Source organism: Clupea harengus, chromosome 14 (genome assembly GCF_900700415.2).
Source record: "Clupea harengus chromosome 14, Ch_v2.0.2, whole genome shotgun sequence".
Lineage (NCBI taxonomy): Eukaryota > Metazoa > Chordata > Actinopteri > Clupeiformes > Clupeidae > Clupea > Clupea harengus.
The window spans coordinates 19,868,372-19,885,190 of NC_045165.1; the positions used below are offsets into that span (position 1 = coordinate 19,868,372).

General features: G+C 41.6%; 2 protein-coding genes across 5 annotated transcripts; both read right to left on the minus strand.

Annotated features, from left to right (window-relative positions):
- Window positions 1–1,658: 1,658 nt before the first annotated feature.
- gja1a (gap junction protein alpha 1a) lies at window positions 1,659–4,603 on the minus strand. Of its 2 annotated transcripts, XM_031580250.2 has the most exons (3): window positions 4,256–4,603; window positions 3,993–4,027; window positions 1,659–3,657 (listed from the first exon to the last, which is right to left on the minus strand). In XM_031580250.2, exon 3 carries the CDS (start codon window positions 3,632–3,634, stop codon window positions 2,534–2,536), a length of 1,101 nt encoding a protein of 366 aa, XP_031436110.1. In that variant the 5' UTR covers window positions 3,635–3,657; window positions 3,993–4,027; window positions 4,256–4,603; the 3' UTR covers window positions 1,659–2,533. The 2 variants fall into 2 exon arrangements, with proteins under 2 accessions (XP_031436110.1, XP_012692237.1); XM_012836783.3 differs by lacking the exon at window positions 3,993–4,027 and having other exon boundaries at window positions 4,256–4,601.
- Window positions 4,604–5,085: 482 nt separating this feature from the next.
- si:ch211-266g18.6 (synaptotagmin-like protein 2) lies at window positions 5,086–16,042 on the minus strand. 3 transcript variants are annotated; one of them, XM_031579918.1, is made up of 16 exons: window positions 15,254–16,042; window positions 14,966–15,110; window positions 14,435–14,580; window positions 14,148–14,220; window positions 13,846–13,888; window positions 13,709–13,751; window positions 11,253–13,454; window positions 10,252–10,331; window positions 9,625–9,729; window positions 9,160–9,332; window positions 8,742–8,844; window positions 8,349–8,510; window positions 8,090–8,168; window positions 7,877–7,976; window positions 7,297–7,502; window positions 5,086–5,511 (listed from the first exon to the last, which is right to left on the minus strand). In XM_031579918.1, exons 2-16 carry the CDS (start codon window positions 15,091–15,093, stop codon window positions 5,372–5,374), a joined length of 3,783 nt encoding a protein of 1,260 aa, XP_031435778.1. In that variant the 5' UTR covers window positions 15,094–15,110; window positions 15,254–16,042; the 3' UTR covers window positions 5,086–5,371. The 3 variants fall into 3 exon arrangements, with proteins under 3 accessions (XP_031435778.1, XP_031435777.1, XP_031435779.1); XM_031579917.1 differs by having other exon boundaries at window positions 14,966–15,169; XM_031579919.1 differs by lacking the exons at window positions 13,709–13,751; window positions 13,846–13,888 and having other exon boundaries at window positions 11,253–11,344; window positions 14,966–16,042.
- Window positions 16,043–16,819: the final 777 nt, after the last annotated feature.

Sequence of the window (16,819 nt, forward strand, 5' to 3'; positions counted from 1 at the left end):
GTAGGGGCAGTAACGATGCCATGTCACCACTGGGTGCTGTACCATATGCGTTTTATCATCAGTCAACCAAGATCTTTAATCTCTTAATGTTGACAGTTTGAACTGTAAAAACATACCCATATATTATACAGCATAAACATGTTCATGTGTTCTATGTGTTTTTTTGATTTCGTAAATAAGCACAGAGGATCTTGGCTGGCTTAAATTACATTGTTGAAAGAAATGTTTTAATAAAGCCCGATAGAGCGAAGCTGTTGCAGTTGCTATCCGTGTTGCTGGGGCGGAAGCCAGAAACTAATGACATTGAGTAGCATGGGACCCCTTGGTCTCGGGCCAGAGTAAAACAGCGGCTACCCATTTGGAGTCCGTTCTTCAAACATTCATCATGTCCCTCAATAGACCAGAATAGAGCCTGCTTATGGTAGGATAAGTAATGTCAGAAACGTTGTGCTTACTCAATTCAAGCGCATATGGAAGAGTCCAAGAAGGCCCTAAACTCTTCCCCATCTGGAGAGCTTGAAAGGACAGAGGATGTGACCTTGGTCAGCATTCTAATTTTAACTCAATCAAAACATCCTCTCTTGTGTTTATGGGACCTTGGAAGTTATATGTGATCCAATTCCGTTGTTCACATACTGTGAATGATCTGCAAGTACATTTTTGTCTGCTAAGACTAACCCAAACTTCTACTGTACATATTAACAATTTAGTGCTCTTTTCAGACAGCCTTTGCAAAAGGAATATTCTGGGGATTCAGATTTTAAGGTATAGGATGAAAATCCTAGGTATAGGATGAAAAATCAGCTGGTCCCTTTCCTGTGCCAACTGCTAACAGGACAAAAACTGCTTGCAACATTTTTATAGTCTATTCGAGAGACTGTTAACCAACGAAGCTATGAAACCAGACAGAATTACACAATCAGTATCAGACTTTCATTGGACATATTATTTTTTACTGCTTAGACCTAGGGAATGCATTTTAACTATTAGGGGTTTCAGGTTTTTATGCGTATTTTTTCTCTATAGAACTAGTCTAAGGTTTAGATAGAGTCTGTCAAGACAGACACGTGAGGTTGGAAAAATCTGAACACACACCAGTAAGTTTCCACCCAGGGAGAGCGGAGGCTGGCCCTAAAGAAAGGAGTTTGTAGAGTGGGTTATGTGGTTTGAAAACAAGATTCATACATATGCTGCATATTTTCCATCTGGGCTCTCTGTCTTACAGTATAGACCCACCCTTTGGGTACGACTACAGTGCAAACGCACATGCACACACACACACACACAGAGAGAAAAGCATTCTGAGTTTTAAAACAGTTTATCTCATATTAACTAAGAAAATACCTCTTATGTTTTCTTCTCTTTTTTTTGTTGCGTGAAGCCATTATGTAATAAATGAAAAGTACCGAGTCAGAACAATTCTTTTGGTCAGAACCAAAGTGAGACAGAAAGACTTTGTTTCTTTATCCACCCACATATGGCTGTTTGACTGTTATCCAAACATATGTTTTCATTTAACGCTGTGAATAAATAGGAAAATCTGAGCGAGGGGAACTATTTGAATCTCATTACCTCATTTACTTTTCAGATGATGAAAAGACCTTACTTCATCATTCTCCATGCAAACAATTTGTCACAAATGTTGCATATAAAAGAGCCATGTTTGACTGACTTTAATTTAAGTAAATACTACTTCAAAAACTGTTAATCCCTTTGATCCTCTGACCAGCTTGGTGCTGCAAAAAGCGATGAACAGCATGTAGGTTGGTATTTATAGATATCAACTTGTCTACAAACAGCTTTCAGTATTCAGGTTCCGACAAAAACCTCATTCAAATTTCATGTTCATGTAAACGTTTTATATAAAACATAAGAAAAACATCAAAACCAGTGCAAACATTGCTCTTAACAAAAACAAAGTATGTCTAAATGTGATAAAGCTGAACTTGAGAACTTTTTGGTTCGCACTAAGGTCAGTACTGCTGACTGATACCAATATCAATCATCATTGCAGTACTGGTACTCTTCTTACTAAACAGCAAATGTTTTCTGAGGAACTGTTCATCCCGACAATATATTACAGCTCTAAATACCAGAGAAGAATTCTCAGCTGAGGTCCAAAACCAACATAGAAACAAACAAGCTATAAATCATTTCTGTTTGTGACATCCATGCATCATTCACCCTCTGAAACTGCAACACTCAATAAATTAGTACCATAGAACACTGCCTGAAGAATTGTCTCTCTGAAAAAAAAAGGAAAAACAACAATGGCTCCATACATAATGTAAACCATGTAGATGTAAAGCTATTAACATTAGTGATGGCAATTCTGACTGGAGTCTGAATACAGAGTACCACTGGTCTCTTCTAGCATAGAGTCTGAATAACTCAATTGAATCCCTCTGTCAATTAGGCTGGAATGTAGCTGAAGGATTTTTGGCACATCAAAGTGTAGAACGGCATTGCCTAGTGCCTAGGCAGGGGCTCCCGTTGGGAGAAGCCTTTCACATGGTGTTCCTCTGATCTCTGGCTAGATGTCAAGATCATCTGGCCTCGCTCGACTGCTCGCCCGGCTACTGGGTCGAGGGTCAAGCTGCTTGAGGAGAGCAATGTCCGTACCCGGTGTCACTTTTTCTGGGTAGTGAAAATCCTGGGTGTGGCAGCAGGGGTACGTGGGCACTTTCCGGCCCAGCTGGTTCTGCTCCGTACTGTAATTGGTCCAGTTCTGAGCCTTGGCCTGCTTGCTGTAGCTCTCGCAAGAGTTGTTCCTGTCTGCCGTGTTTAGGTTGTACTCTAGGTTAGACATGGGGGCCGAGCAGTCGTTGTAGTAGACATAACTAGAGGGCGGCATCTCTCCCATGCAAGGCTTCAGGTGAACGTTATGGTGCAGTTGATTTGCGGCCTTCTCCTTTACCTTATCTTTCATTCTCTTATATATTACATAAAAGAACTCAATGACATTAAGACCTAGAGAGACTAGCGAAACTACCAACATGAAGATTATGAAGATGGTCTTCTCAGTCGGGCGGGAGAGGAAACAGTCAACCTGGTGAGGACAGGGAACCCTTTCACAAGTGTAGATGGCAGAGAGGTGGAATCCGTAAATATACCACTGCATCAGCAAGAAGGCCACCTCAAAAACAGACTTGAGAATAATGCTCAAAATGTAAGTGTATAGAAGGCCCCCTCTCATTTTAATCTTCCCATGCTGCTCCAGCCCATACTTGAACTTCCTCTGCTGAATTTTCTGAAGTAGCACGTCCACATCTCCACCTTGACTCTGAATCGCTCTCAGGTTCTCCTCTTTCTTGAGGAGTTTATCCTCCTTGTGTATGAGGTAGAGGACGTGACTGAGGTAAAGGAGAGTTGGTATGGAAACGAAAATGATCTGTAGCACCCAGAAGCGCACGTGAGAGATGGGGAACGACTTGTCGTAACAGACGTTCTCACAGCCGGGCTGCTGCGTGTTGCACTTGAAGGCCGACTGTTCGTCACCCCACGCGGATTCCACCGCCGTTCCCAGCACCAGTATCCGGAAGATGAAGAGGACAGAGAGCCAGACCTTGCCTCCCGCTGTGGAGTACGCCTGGACCTTGTCAAGAAGTTTCCCTAAAGCACTCCAGTCGCCCATGATGAAAAAGGTTGCTCTGTAGGCTACACACAGGAAGACGGCTAGATTAACAGCCTAGAACAGTAAATACTCTGTAGGCTACCCCTACTGTTTAAACTTTATAAGTCCCCAAATATTTTCCTTTCTTCCACATTTAGGAAGAAATTACTATGAAAGAAAACCGACCTGTATCTTTCAGGCATGGGCCTAATGCCTTAAAATATTACTGAACAAATCGTTTAATAACTGAATGTTTTGGCTAGCCTACATTAGCCTACGTCTAAAGTCTCAGCTCAGAAACAGCTGGAAGTTCCAAATGTGCCATCCAGATGTGAGGACCAGTCCAGCGTTTGTACAACAAACTAGACAAAATACTTACATATAACGATAACAGTGTTGTACACGTAGCCTACACTGCCGAAACGGAAGGGAAAACAACATGTTGGTGAAGTTTCATTGGATTTTTTTTGTTTCTTAAAACGTTCAAGTTTAACATTCTCATCAGTTCACAGAATTATGTAGCCTACACAATGGACATTTCCACTCACCATCACAGTACATATGCACTGCTATAAACGGTTTTAGCCAGCAGATCATACTAAAGCAACGGTGACGTTTCTGAGAAACTTTTTTGCCACTTACCTGAAGCGTTTAAGTCAGTGGTCGCGTTTGAAATCTTCAAACACTAGGCCTATTAGACACAGACGATGACTTTTCAAAATAAAGACATAAATCTTCAATACACTTTCACATTGCCCATTTTTCATCTTTCCTTCACGAGGAAAGTTTTAGGTCATCTGATTCCTTATCCAGCCTGCATGACTCCGTGCCTTGATACATCCCATTTTTCTCCCCTCAAAAGATATTTAGGAATGTGAGCATCACATGGGCGATATATCGCCACCTGGCGCAACATTTAAGAAGTGAAGTAAAATCTCCAATGGATGCTGGACACTGGCGGGAGAAAATGAGGATCCAATTATATTATATTATTATTTTATAAATAACACCCAAGATCATTTAAAATATGCTACCGAAAATAAAGAAAACCTATTACTAAAACTTAAGTTGTATTGATAACACTTGTTTATGCGGTATGTTATTATATAGTGCATACAGTATCCTGATCAAAAATACTTTTTGTTTGAAACTTAACAAAACATTTTTACAGTGTGTCTTTTAAAAAAAATCACATAATATGGTCGTAAGTATGCTGGCTCTCCTTTGGAAGCCTCACAGCTGTTAATGATCGATCATTTAAATTATTTTTCACCATTCATTATTTCAGTGTTATTATTGTTTTTAACAGTCATTTTTTTTTATCAAATAATGCCAGAATAGGTGTTATGGCTCCCATGGGGAAACCTTACACAGCTGATCGGTCTGGGCTGTCCGAAATGCATAGCAGGACAGAGGTCGGTTCCTGACCTCAACCAGTGGAAACCACAAAAAAACACAAAGGGAAGCAGCCATCATGAGTTACAGAGGGAAAGTTATTTATTCCAATCAGGGCATCTTTTAACAAACACATCATTTGTTGCATCCGAAAAGACTATGATTTCTGGAAAAACAGAGGGAAATTGAGGTGGATTAGCACCACTAACATACTGTATTATATACATGTCCGGTCCAGTCACAGATCTTTGACAGTGAGACAAGAACTAGTCCATAAATAGCAAGTAAACGGCATTGTTAGTCTGGCAGATAATCATTAGATACTTGTATGACCTTCATTATTGTGTCCTCCAACAGAAGACTTCACTTCCGGGGTGTCATGGAGGAACGTAGGGGGAGGATTCCTTCAACCCAGTCGTTTGGCTTTGATAACATTCGCTCCCAGATTTCAACCTCCTGGTTCACAGAGTCCATCCAGTCCACTTTTTTGCCGTAGCTCTCTCCTGAATCAGAAAACAATTCATCGATAGATCAGGAAAAATACCTCAGAGATATCGTGAGAGAGAAAAAGAGAGAGTAATGTGCAAAATGTAGCTGATTAAAGTGATAAGACTTGCACAGCATCAGAGATTCGTTCATTTGTGTTAGGGTTAGGGTTGAATTCCGATACTAAGATAGAGACTGAGGACTCTTAGGAAACTAAATACAAAACAAAAAAGAAAACTCAACTGCTCTCACACTGGGGAAAATATCCTGGCAATTATTATTATGAAACTAGTCACCCTGAGAAATAACTAGCTGATTTTGTATTTCCCTCTTACTGTGCTCAATAAATCGGCCAACATTGGAGACCTATTAAAGCCTTTAATTGCAATGATGGAGGAACCTGTGCTAATAAAATGGCGATGGTGTAGAGAGGTATGGATAGAGTTGCTGCAGCACAAATTGTTCTTTTGTACGGACAAAAAAGTAGTGTTGGGGTACTCTGGAGAGGAGGGTTTTCTCAGGGCTGATCAGTTTAGAGGGAGGTGGGTTAGCTTGGCTCCATGGCAAGTGAGTTTTTTGTGTTTGTTTTTCTCTTTTGTTTTCAGGCAGCTAATCACCTGTAGCCACACCAGGAGAAGAGACTCACACGCCCTTGCATTCACACAAACCACATGAGGATACCAGGAGCAAGAAGCACCAGCCAGTACTTTATGAATAAGATAAAAAAAAAATACCCCCCCCCCCCCACCCACCCCCAAAAAACACTACTAAACCAAACCGAAAATAATATAACTGTGCAGGCCCTCTGTGCATGTCAAGACTAATGGGGGACGCAGGATGATGGAGATAATTTCCCAGCACTGTTAATGACTTAAGAATATATTAATCAAGTGCCTTGTATTAATATATTCCTTGTATGAATCATGTGCTTATGAAAGCAGGAACATGGCTTTTCTGTGTGCGTGTGTAACTTAGATTATTAGGTGCCACTTAGTCTGCATATGTACAAGAGCATGTTTAGACCAGAGGTGATAAGAAGGGTCGAACTGTGCTTCTTCCGACCTTGCAAAACTTCCATCTTTGCCTCGGACGTCAGAAATCCACCACATGGTTATCCCTGCTGAACGCTCAACTTGTGTCTATATAAACCTTGTGCGATGTGTTCATCATGGCTTCACTTTCAGCCTTGTGCTGGGAGTGAGCCCGATTGCAATTGTTGTTTGTCTAATAAATATATAGTACTTATATTCAGCTCCGGAGTCCTGAGGTAACTAGGGTGAATTTTCACCTAACACAGGAGAAGGCCATCCTTTGGTGAGAAAGAAAGTAAGACTCATCTCTCTCGGGGGGTTTGTCATATGTGTTGGGTTTGTTTTGTCTTACATGTTGGGTTTGTTTTGTCTTACATTACATACACGCACACACACACCCACATCTTAGCTACTGCCCTGCTTTCCATCACTTGAGTACATCTTCTGTTTAACGAGTGTAGATTGGTATGTAACGTCAAACACACAGAATGGACAGCTAGAGGACCGTGGGGAGCCATTTGCTAAATTTACCTAAGCATATATTGTCTAGGATTGCAGATTGCACCTTTAAACATCCTAACCAATATTTAAATCGATACATGCCTTGTTCTTTTGCATGGATGAATAAGTACAGTGTTTGAGCACTCCTGGAAAGGAGCTTGGCTCCATGGCAAGTGGGATTTTTTGTGTGTTTGTTTATCTCTAAGCATCCTAACTAACTTTTAAATCGATACCTGCCTACACCTGGAGAAACAGTGAAAACACCCGTACCTGTGCCCGAGCAGATTCGCACCCCTCCCAGGAACTGATTGGAGAGTTTGTGGTGGTCCCACACAGTCAGCTCGCAGCAGGCCTCGCGCACCTCGCCCGCCCTGAAGCCGTCGAACACCATGGCGTGGTTGTACACGGGGCTCTGAGACTTCTTCACCACTCTGGTCTTCTGACGACTCTTCTTACTCGTGTCTGGTAACATGTAACTAGGGAAGGAGGCACCAGAGGTGTAGCAGATCAGATTTGGAGAGCAAAAAAAAAAATCTACTATATGTGAGACCCCTTTAAATGTGCCAGATTCATTCACTACCTGCCTAAAAATCTTTGCCTGATTTTGGAAGCATTTTAGTAGTCTGTATACATGAACACTAAAAAGAGAACACTGTTGAACCTTTAAGTCAATAAAGAACCCACCGCAGGAGTGATTCTATGTGGACTAGAGAAAGTGTCGCTTATACCAGGAATGTAGCCTTCTGAGCTTTAACTCCAAGCTATAAAGTGACTACAAGGTTTGCATAATACAAATCCACTCTAGAGTCTAAGAAAGATGATTAAGTTGAAGTTTTCCAAAAACAATTACCACTTCACAAAGGAGTCCACACTGTGGGACTTCAGCTGACAGAGATCTTTAGCTTCTTTCAACCACACGTGGATTTCTCCTGTGGCCGGTTTGGAGCCGCCTGGAACCACAAAAGAGATGTTAAGAGGACAGACCATGACATATTTGCATCAGGCCTAATCAAGCACATGTTAAATAAGTTAGTTAGGTGGGTTTTTAATCATTTGGGAGTACCTGTTGCCACTGCGGGTATATATTTCAGTGCGACAAACAAGGTTCCACGATAGTCCTGAGATTCCATCCCCTCACCACCCTTCAGGTAAAAACATAAATAAAAATATGTAAAAAATAATATATTAAATAATTTACAGATTGTAACCATTAACACAAAATTATTAACTTTGTGTGGCAATCATGGACAACTGAACTATGAGTTCAAAAGGACTTAACCGTTGGTATGAGTTAATGGTGTGGCAAGGCTTGCTCTGTTTACCTTGGGCTGTAGATTGTACCAGGTCAGAGCCTCATGGCCCCAGTCCCAGGTCTTTAGGCTCAGCTCCACCTGCCCCAGAAAGACGTTTCGGCCCCTGGAGTCATGGTGCCAGATAGACAGGTTCAACGTCTTGTCCAGCAGATCTTTCTTTTTAATTTTGTACTGAGAGGAAAACAGCAAAGTGAAATAAACAGGTGTGAAAATGCATTCATGTCCTGTACAGGGGAAGAAAAAATCTGCGTTGTGTTCCAGGCTTATCAGACTGTACCACTGTCTCTGTGTCAACAACAGGTAAGTAAAAAAGTGTTAAGGACAAAGTAGGTCAACAGTATGTGCACAAGATCCCAAGCACAGCTCTCCACACTATTCAGAAGGCTCTGTGTAAGTACACACCCTGAGTGATTCAACATAAACTGGGTTGTTTGTGTTCTTCTTAATGGAGGTCTTCATTTTAGTACGCCGGAACTTATCCGGGAAGAGGTATGTCTTCACATAACTGTCAGGAACAAACAGAAGAACTCCTAAGTACAGTTAGTGTTCACAAAGTAATTTCATTTATTGCTGTCATATTATCGTAATTAAACAAGAAGCATTTTGCAGAAAGAAGACTGCATGGAATCCATGGCACTTTTCACACTTGGTTGTGGTACATACACACACTAGTAATTTAATTAAATGAATTAAAAACAACTCAGATTTTTACAGATACAATAACTATATTGCACTTTTCTGTGGATTTCCATAATACTGAATATCTCATAACCCATTAGGCATTTAAGGTTGTGGACTGTTGTTCTTGAAAGGAACTTACGGGTTTGTGCGTTGTTTGCGTGTACTGCCATAGGCCAGGTCCTGGCATTGTTCCACCATGAGGATAAGTTCCTCAGCCGGGCTGTACATCATTGCAAACTCAACCGCACCCTGGACCACCACATTCCCATAATCCCCGGCGTCGCTGTAGATACTCAACAGACTGCCTGTGCGCTGAGGACAGAGATCAACAGAGTTCAGAGTTCAGTTCCCGAAAGACCACAACTATGAGTCTCTAAAATTATTCACATCTCAAAATTATTGCAGTAGTAAACAAAACAAATATTTATTTTCCCCAAAGGACATGGACTCCATGAAACATAAATGTCCTTAAAACACCCTCATGTTCAAGGGCCTTCAAGGTCAACATGCAACTTGCGTCTCGTTGCATATCATGTCAAATAGGATGGGAACAGTTTAATGTAATTGTAAACCTAAACAGAATGGATGTAAAGGTCTTATTCACCCCTGAGAGAGATAATGCATTAGATAGGTGACTCTTCCTGGCTGAAAGATCAGACCCATAGCTGGACACGGAGCTTTGGTCATCATCTGTGTCCAGAGCCTCATCCTGAAACAAAGAGTATGCACTGCATGAACACTAATGGCATATATAGTGCAAACCCAAACACACAATACATATGATATATGTAAGAATGTGCAGGGCACATAAATAACATGCTGAATACATGCTAATATATTTATGCTAAATACATAACCATAATAACAAAAGAACATCCAGAAACCATGCAGATCTATAGATGGACAGAACGTACTAATTAAAGCATATATAGAACATAGAACATGCAACATGTACTATACACAAAACACATGGCATAGACGGCACACAGCATGGAACACACTGGACGAAAGAGGTGGATCATTGAGAACACAGATCACTAAGAGCTTATATTACCTAGAAAACATACGAAATACCTAGAAAACATGAAAATAAGTTCACCTGGCATGTAATATGTGTATGTGCAGTGAAACAAATAAATACAAATATCAATTTTAATATAGATGTGTACTTTGTGAATAGAAACATGTATGTGCGTTATCTGTGAGATCTTAAACAACACAACACACAGACCTCCCATTCAGCAGAGGATGCAATGATCCCTTTGGTTCCGTCAGGTTTTGCTTGTGCTGGTGTGGACCTCTGCTCTCCCCCTAGAACAGAAAAAAATATCCTGTCTATGTCTGATATGCACACAAAAAAAATAAAAAAATTATTGTACTACTACTTTTTAGGTGCAAAAAAGTGTATACTGCAGAAATGAGTGCACACTGTTGTAGGCACATAACAATAACTATTCTACAAAAAAATGAGTGCATATTATTGTTATAGGCACACAAGCCCTAGTGAAATACCCCCTTAAAGTGACTCAGCATTAAGAGGATTGGTTTGGGCCCAAAGGCCTGGGTGAATCAGGGAAGCCTGACACGTATGCCACACAAATGGAGACGCTTTGTGAACACAGCCTCTGGAGTTTCCTCCCTTCTGAGAGTGCATTCAGCACAACTTGTGCTTTCAGGTCACAGTGTTTAGAAACTGTGTTTAAAAGGCAGAGAGAGAGACAGAGAGAGAGTGTCGCAAGGCAAGGATTCAAATCCAGCTCAAAGCCCTTTCACAAGCACGCAATTAATCAACGAGCCCTCCAAGTCTCGCTCTCTACCCCAGCTCCCTATTTAGGAAATCTGGGGAGAGAAATGGACAGAGCGGATGACAAACGATAGCTGTTTTAAAAGGGTGTGTCAATGCCAAGTAGGGTGGTGTTGCTGTGAGAATGTCACTGCTTCAGGCCATGAAACGCAAGAGAAATGTAACGCTCCAACACAGCACAAGTTGTGACAGATAGCTGCGGTCTGTTCTGCATGTAATTTAAGTAAACCATCAGATGAAATATGTGCCCTAGAGAAACACATGAAATCCTAATAGTCTATATAACACAAACACATTTGGCAAGAGTGTGATTACGTAACAATGGTTTTAATGTGTAATGATTTAGATTCTTGTTCAAATGAATACAAATAGTGTGAATATATCATTAAATATATTTATAATATTAAATTAAAAATATGTTCACATACCTTGGATTCCCTCTGAGGGCAGGATAACTATGGCAGGTATTTTATAATTTCCATTTCCCAGTTGTACGCTTGGGGTGGGCTGGTCTTCTGGCCTAAGAGGACGTACATCAACACTTGAGGAAACATGTTCAGGGGTAGCGATTTCCTCCTCAGACACATGCACATCACCGACAGCAGACGCAAAGGGATTTCCCTGCTGTAGTTCAAAGGGGGACCCTGCTGACTGTATCGTCTTATCCAGATCAGCATCCCTCTTGTGCACCTCCTGCCTGTCATTTCCAGCATCTCCACTCTCGTTTAATATCTCAGTCACAGAGGGTTTACTGGAACTAAGTTCTACAACATTGCTAAAATCCAGATTTGTGTCACGTGGAGTACGAGATGACATTCTCTCTTCATCCACACCAGGGGTTGGTGAGGACGTGTCCTGAACCATGTCTCGCTCGACCTCTTGGGACTTGATGGAAAAGGCCCACTTATCTTCCTGGTCGTAATGAAGGGGTTCTTTAGTCCCTCTGACTTTGCCCACAGTCACTTCCTCTGAGGGTGTGTGTGAGTCCTGGCCTCTGGTCACGTGATCAACACTAGGCTGCGAAGGCAGTGGTGTATAGGCCCTCATTGACCTAATCCCAAACGGAGTTCTCTTCTCCCCCTCCTCGTCCGCCACTGCTTCAGTGTGATCTAATTCAGAGGACGATTTCATTCTGCCGCTAAGGCCACCGCTCGTAGGCGTGTTTGCTGCCTCCCCTGTGGCAGATCCCAGAGTTAAAGCCGAGGGATGTGTTTCTCCCGGCCTTATTTCAAGGAGAGATTCATCGAGTTCCATTTGCTCTCCGTGCCATGGGACCACTGTTTGTGCAGCTGGTGATTGAATTTCAGTATGCCTCTGATTCATTCCCAATTCATCTTCCTTGGTACAAACCTCAGAAAGGCCACCGCCTAATTGTGAACCACTTAAATCGCTAGATAGCGTTTCATCTCCTGCATGAACAACTAGGTAGGAATGAGTGCTCAGTTTTGGAAGTTTATATTCTATGTCAGGAGTCACTAATGTGTCCCCTGGCTCTTCATGGCAAACATCCTGAAAAGACTTGCTGATGTCCATGGGAGAATCTTGACTCTCTGCTGAAGGGACTTTATTTAGCTGTCCTGGCTCTAAGGCCTTAGCTGCATTTTCACCACTTGTCTCATCTTCTGTTTCCTTGTTTTTGAATTCTGCTGAATGTGAGACCATTTTTTTGCCAAATATGTGAACACTTGCATGCAACTCTTGACGTGATGGGCTCTCCTCCTCATCACGATCCACATCTCTTTCACTGGACACCCCCTGTGTTTTTTTAGAATCCTCACTAGCTGTGACTTGTGTGTTGCGTGATACACCATGCGAAGGATGAAGTCTGAAGTCTATTCGTGGCTGTTTCTTCAGCGTAATCTCTGGCTCCTCCATCTCAAACTGACTTCTCTCATGAAGCTCTGCAGACTCACTGCCAGAGCAGGAAATAACTTCTGGAGATAGAGATCTAAAGGAAGCAGCTTCATACCTTATCGCTTCCATCTGCTTGGTGGCCGAGGGGAGCGAGCTCGAGGCTTCAGGCATGGTGTGTTCTGCTGTGTCAGAATCAGCACTCCTCTCCAAAAATGTTCTCTGACGAGGAACCGGCCTCTCGCTTACGTGAGAAATGTTTACATCGTCCGAGACATTCTGATGGAAGTGCAGGAGGACTGGTTCAGAGGGAGTATGAGGGACAGACTGGGACTCACTCTGATCTTCCGTGTCTGACGACGAGCAGCTAGTATGGGCCTCACTCTCCCCATACTCAACCCCAGTACCTGAGAGTGATCCATCGTGCTTCAAATCAGACTGTGCAACTATGTTGGGTTCAACAGATATCTGATAGCTGTCTTCGACTGACGCTCCTTTACGCAAAGCAGGTGGGAGGGACACCCTCCTGTATGACTCGGCAGGCTTGACAGCATCCTTAGGGGTGGCTGGCTTAAAAGGAGATTGCAGGAACATGAAACTCCTGTTCTCAGCAGGAGGTAAATCGTTTACTCCTGGTGAATGATTGCCAGGATCGGTGGCAGCGCTGACAGGTGTGTGTGCGTTATGGAAAGGGTTAGAAGATTTTCCAGCACACTGCTTTCCCCCTTCATCTAGGTAGCTTGGTGATTTCTTTTCACCAATGTCAGAGGAGGTGGACTCTGTAAGATAGGATGGTACTGTCATTTTCTGATTGACAACCGTTGCCTTCTTCATAAAGTGAAAGCATAGAAGAAGCACAGCAAGTTATTCTATGCAAAAGCATCAGCTTCTAGACACCTCGGCCTGGTATTTGTTACATTACATATAGTACATTATATTCAGTGTCATAGTTAATGTATGTCTTAGAAAGAAATATGTAAAATAACATAAAGTGTGATAAAATAACTGTAGCAATTAGTCTCAGTAGACCCACCATCATTCAGATAGAAATCTTCATCAGTGTATTCCCGGTATGTCTAATGGGTTAGGAAAATACTATTAATTATGGATCTAATTCCCTTACATAATTGTTAAATGTTTTACATGAAGGAAAGTTGCATTTTAACCAACCTCTTCAGTAAAAGTCGGAAGTCGCCTGGAGGTGGATAACTGACTAAAATGAAACATAAATCTCTTTCAAGCACATATTATTCAACACTGAGATCCTGAAAACAAATATGGCCTTCATGTCTCTTAAAATACAAACCTTATTTAGTCCATACTATCAATCACATTATCTCTTATTTCTGTATGTTTACAAAAAGCTTATCACACTTTACTCTGTGGTGCAAAGAGTCACTGGATTGTGCTTGGTTATCCTTGTGAGGTTAGTACTGTGATGAACATCAGAATAATCATAACTATTACTGTACTTTGAGTTGATAACTTCTCCGCTTCCCCTGTCTTCTGTTGCAGCATAATCCATAAAGGGGTTGGTCTTGTGGGCTACACAATAAACACAAAGGGGTTGAATTATAACCTCTGTAGAATATATACATATGCATTGTTTCAAGCACACATCATACAAAGGCGCAAGTTCTGCAGAGCCTTACTCAATTCATTTCAAGACTATACGTGTCTGTACAGTGGCACTGATATTGCCGAAAGGAGTTCAATCACATACCCGTCAGACAGGTAACAAATGAAGCATGTGTTATACCTGGTGTCCTCTTTTTCCTCATAGAGGACTTAACGACAGTTGTGATGTCGCAAGGCTGGCCATAGCGTTCCGCCTTGAGATCCTCGAACCACTCGCCCGTCTTGACCCTCAACTGCTGTGGGTCTGGGGTGGTGGCCTTCAGCCGCCTGAAACATAACAGTAAACAAGTCTTCATTGAGCATGCATATCCATCAACTCCTCAAGAGAGCTGTTTATATAATATATATACTGATATATATCAGTACCGGTAGATCTACTTATTTTGCAAACATTGTTCTTGTTTATTAATCAGAATCACATACACTTACCGTGTTAATAAATGGGTGTAAACTTAAAGTGAATTCAATTATTTACTTCAGCTCAACGAAATATGTGTTACGATAAATTCCACAACACGGAAGCTGAATAAATAAAAAACTAAAACCTTTTGGCAGCAGATGGTTTTACAGAGGCATGGCGTTACAAGCGATGATCATGGCAGCGGTGCTTACACATGCCTTCAGTTTGTGAAACGAGGTAAAAGCATCTTACCTCAGGCGTCCGGTGTCATTCTTCCTCAAGTTTTCATCTCGCTGTAAAACTTTTAGGATCGCTTCTTCCTCCTCTGCGGACAGAAAGCTCAAATCCAGGAGCTCGGGAAAGACATTGCTCGGCTTCATCGCAAGCTGTCGTTCACCTGTTTGTAGCACTCGACTCAGTTTCCTTGTACCCTCTTACCGCTCAACAGATCCACCCCTGTTATGTATCCATTGTAAGCATGGGACAAAACAATCATCCAAAACAAAACAAACCGTCCGTCACATTAAAAGCTGTGCTCACCTCCACACCTCCAACAGGTTTGTCTTGTTTTTTTTTTAGAAAGACTGCGTCGTCTTTCGCTTTCTTGATCACCGCGCTAAACGGAACTCCTGCGTGACTGTTACCTGGGATATAGAGGTGAGGCTTCACTGGCGTGCACTGCTGAAATCGGGCTAGACGAGAAATTCAGGCGCAACAACGACTCCATGTAAGTAGACACACTGAGAAAGCACGGATCCAGATATCCCAAAGCATCCTATGCTCAATCAATGCTTTGTTAATGATTGACAAAACCATTGTGTCCTCGGTTAACGCCCAGAGAAAAGAAGTGTAATGTTTACTCTCACACAACCAACCAAACCCATGTTTGTTATTTATTATGTAAATACACATTCCTTATATTCGTTTTGGAAGAGTTACCACGCCTTTTTCAATCTTCAAATATTTAAGCATAATCTAAATCATGTGAAGACACGCATAATGCTGCAATAGCAGATCTGGCACGGTTATGATAGTCGCTCACATAGCTGCACAGGGTCACTTTGCAATGTTTATCACACATGACCTGTATAAGTCTGTAAATGGGCCTTTAAGGTACATGTATACTCACATCACGTCATACTACAATTGTAGTACTAGTAGTTATCTGTTGCATTATGATTTTTTAATTATAAAAGTAGGCCTATTGTTGGTCATAGTTCCACTGGGAAGTTTAGTGGTGTTGGCAACAGGAATTTCACACTGGCTCAAACAAGTTCGAGTATTGCCCATGACACTCTTGTAAGCTGCTAAAAAAAGAACAAAACCTAAAGGCTGCGAACAGTGCGAAGACTAAAGACGGTATTAAATTCACATACTCCACCTTCTCCAAACAATTGTTTAGAGGGCGTGAACCTAAGTACTAGGCCTATACTTATTGTGCCCTGGGTGTTTTAGCTTAATGCCCCATACTTTGTGTATTGGGTTACGTATTTTGTGTATCACGGGCTATGTCCACCTTCATAATGATGTCAATGGGTCAGGGGTGTGCAGTGTGATTACTTAATGATCATGAATTAATATGATTTATGTGGTTCACAAACTATAGTGTGCATTTTTTGTGTTAACCTTTTTGTCCAAACGAATACTATTTTCTGCTATGAATAAAGATACATTTAAGACATAACAAAAATACAAAGTCAAACTACATTTCTATGTATTAGGTAGCCTACGGTTTCTAAACATTGAGTGGAGATTGAATTACAGTGAAACACCAGTAGATGGCATTCGATTCCGATAATAAAATATTAGGAACACTGCTTGAGACTGCTTTGTCCTGCGGTTTCTCCAACACAGACCCACTGCCACAAACACATTATAGATTTATTATTCCACGACTTTACGAGGATTTCCTATATATGATATAATCATTTCACAACTGAAGAAGACATATTCAAAGACTGCCTTTGCAGTGTATTTAAAACGTATAAATCAAACTCAAAAATCCGCATTCATTTCGAAAAGAGATAACTAAAACCATCTCATGATAAGTCACAGAAATACCACAGCACTGAACGGACAGACGTTATCTTTCAAAGCCAGCCCAGC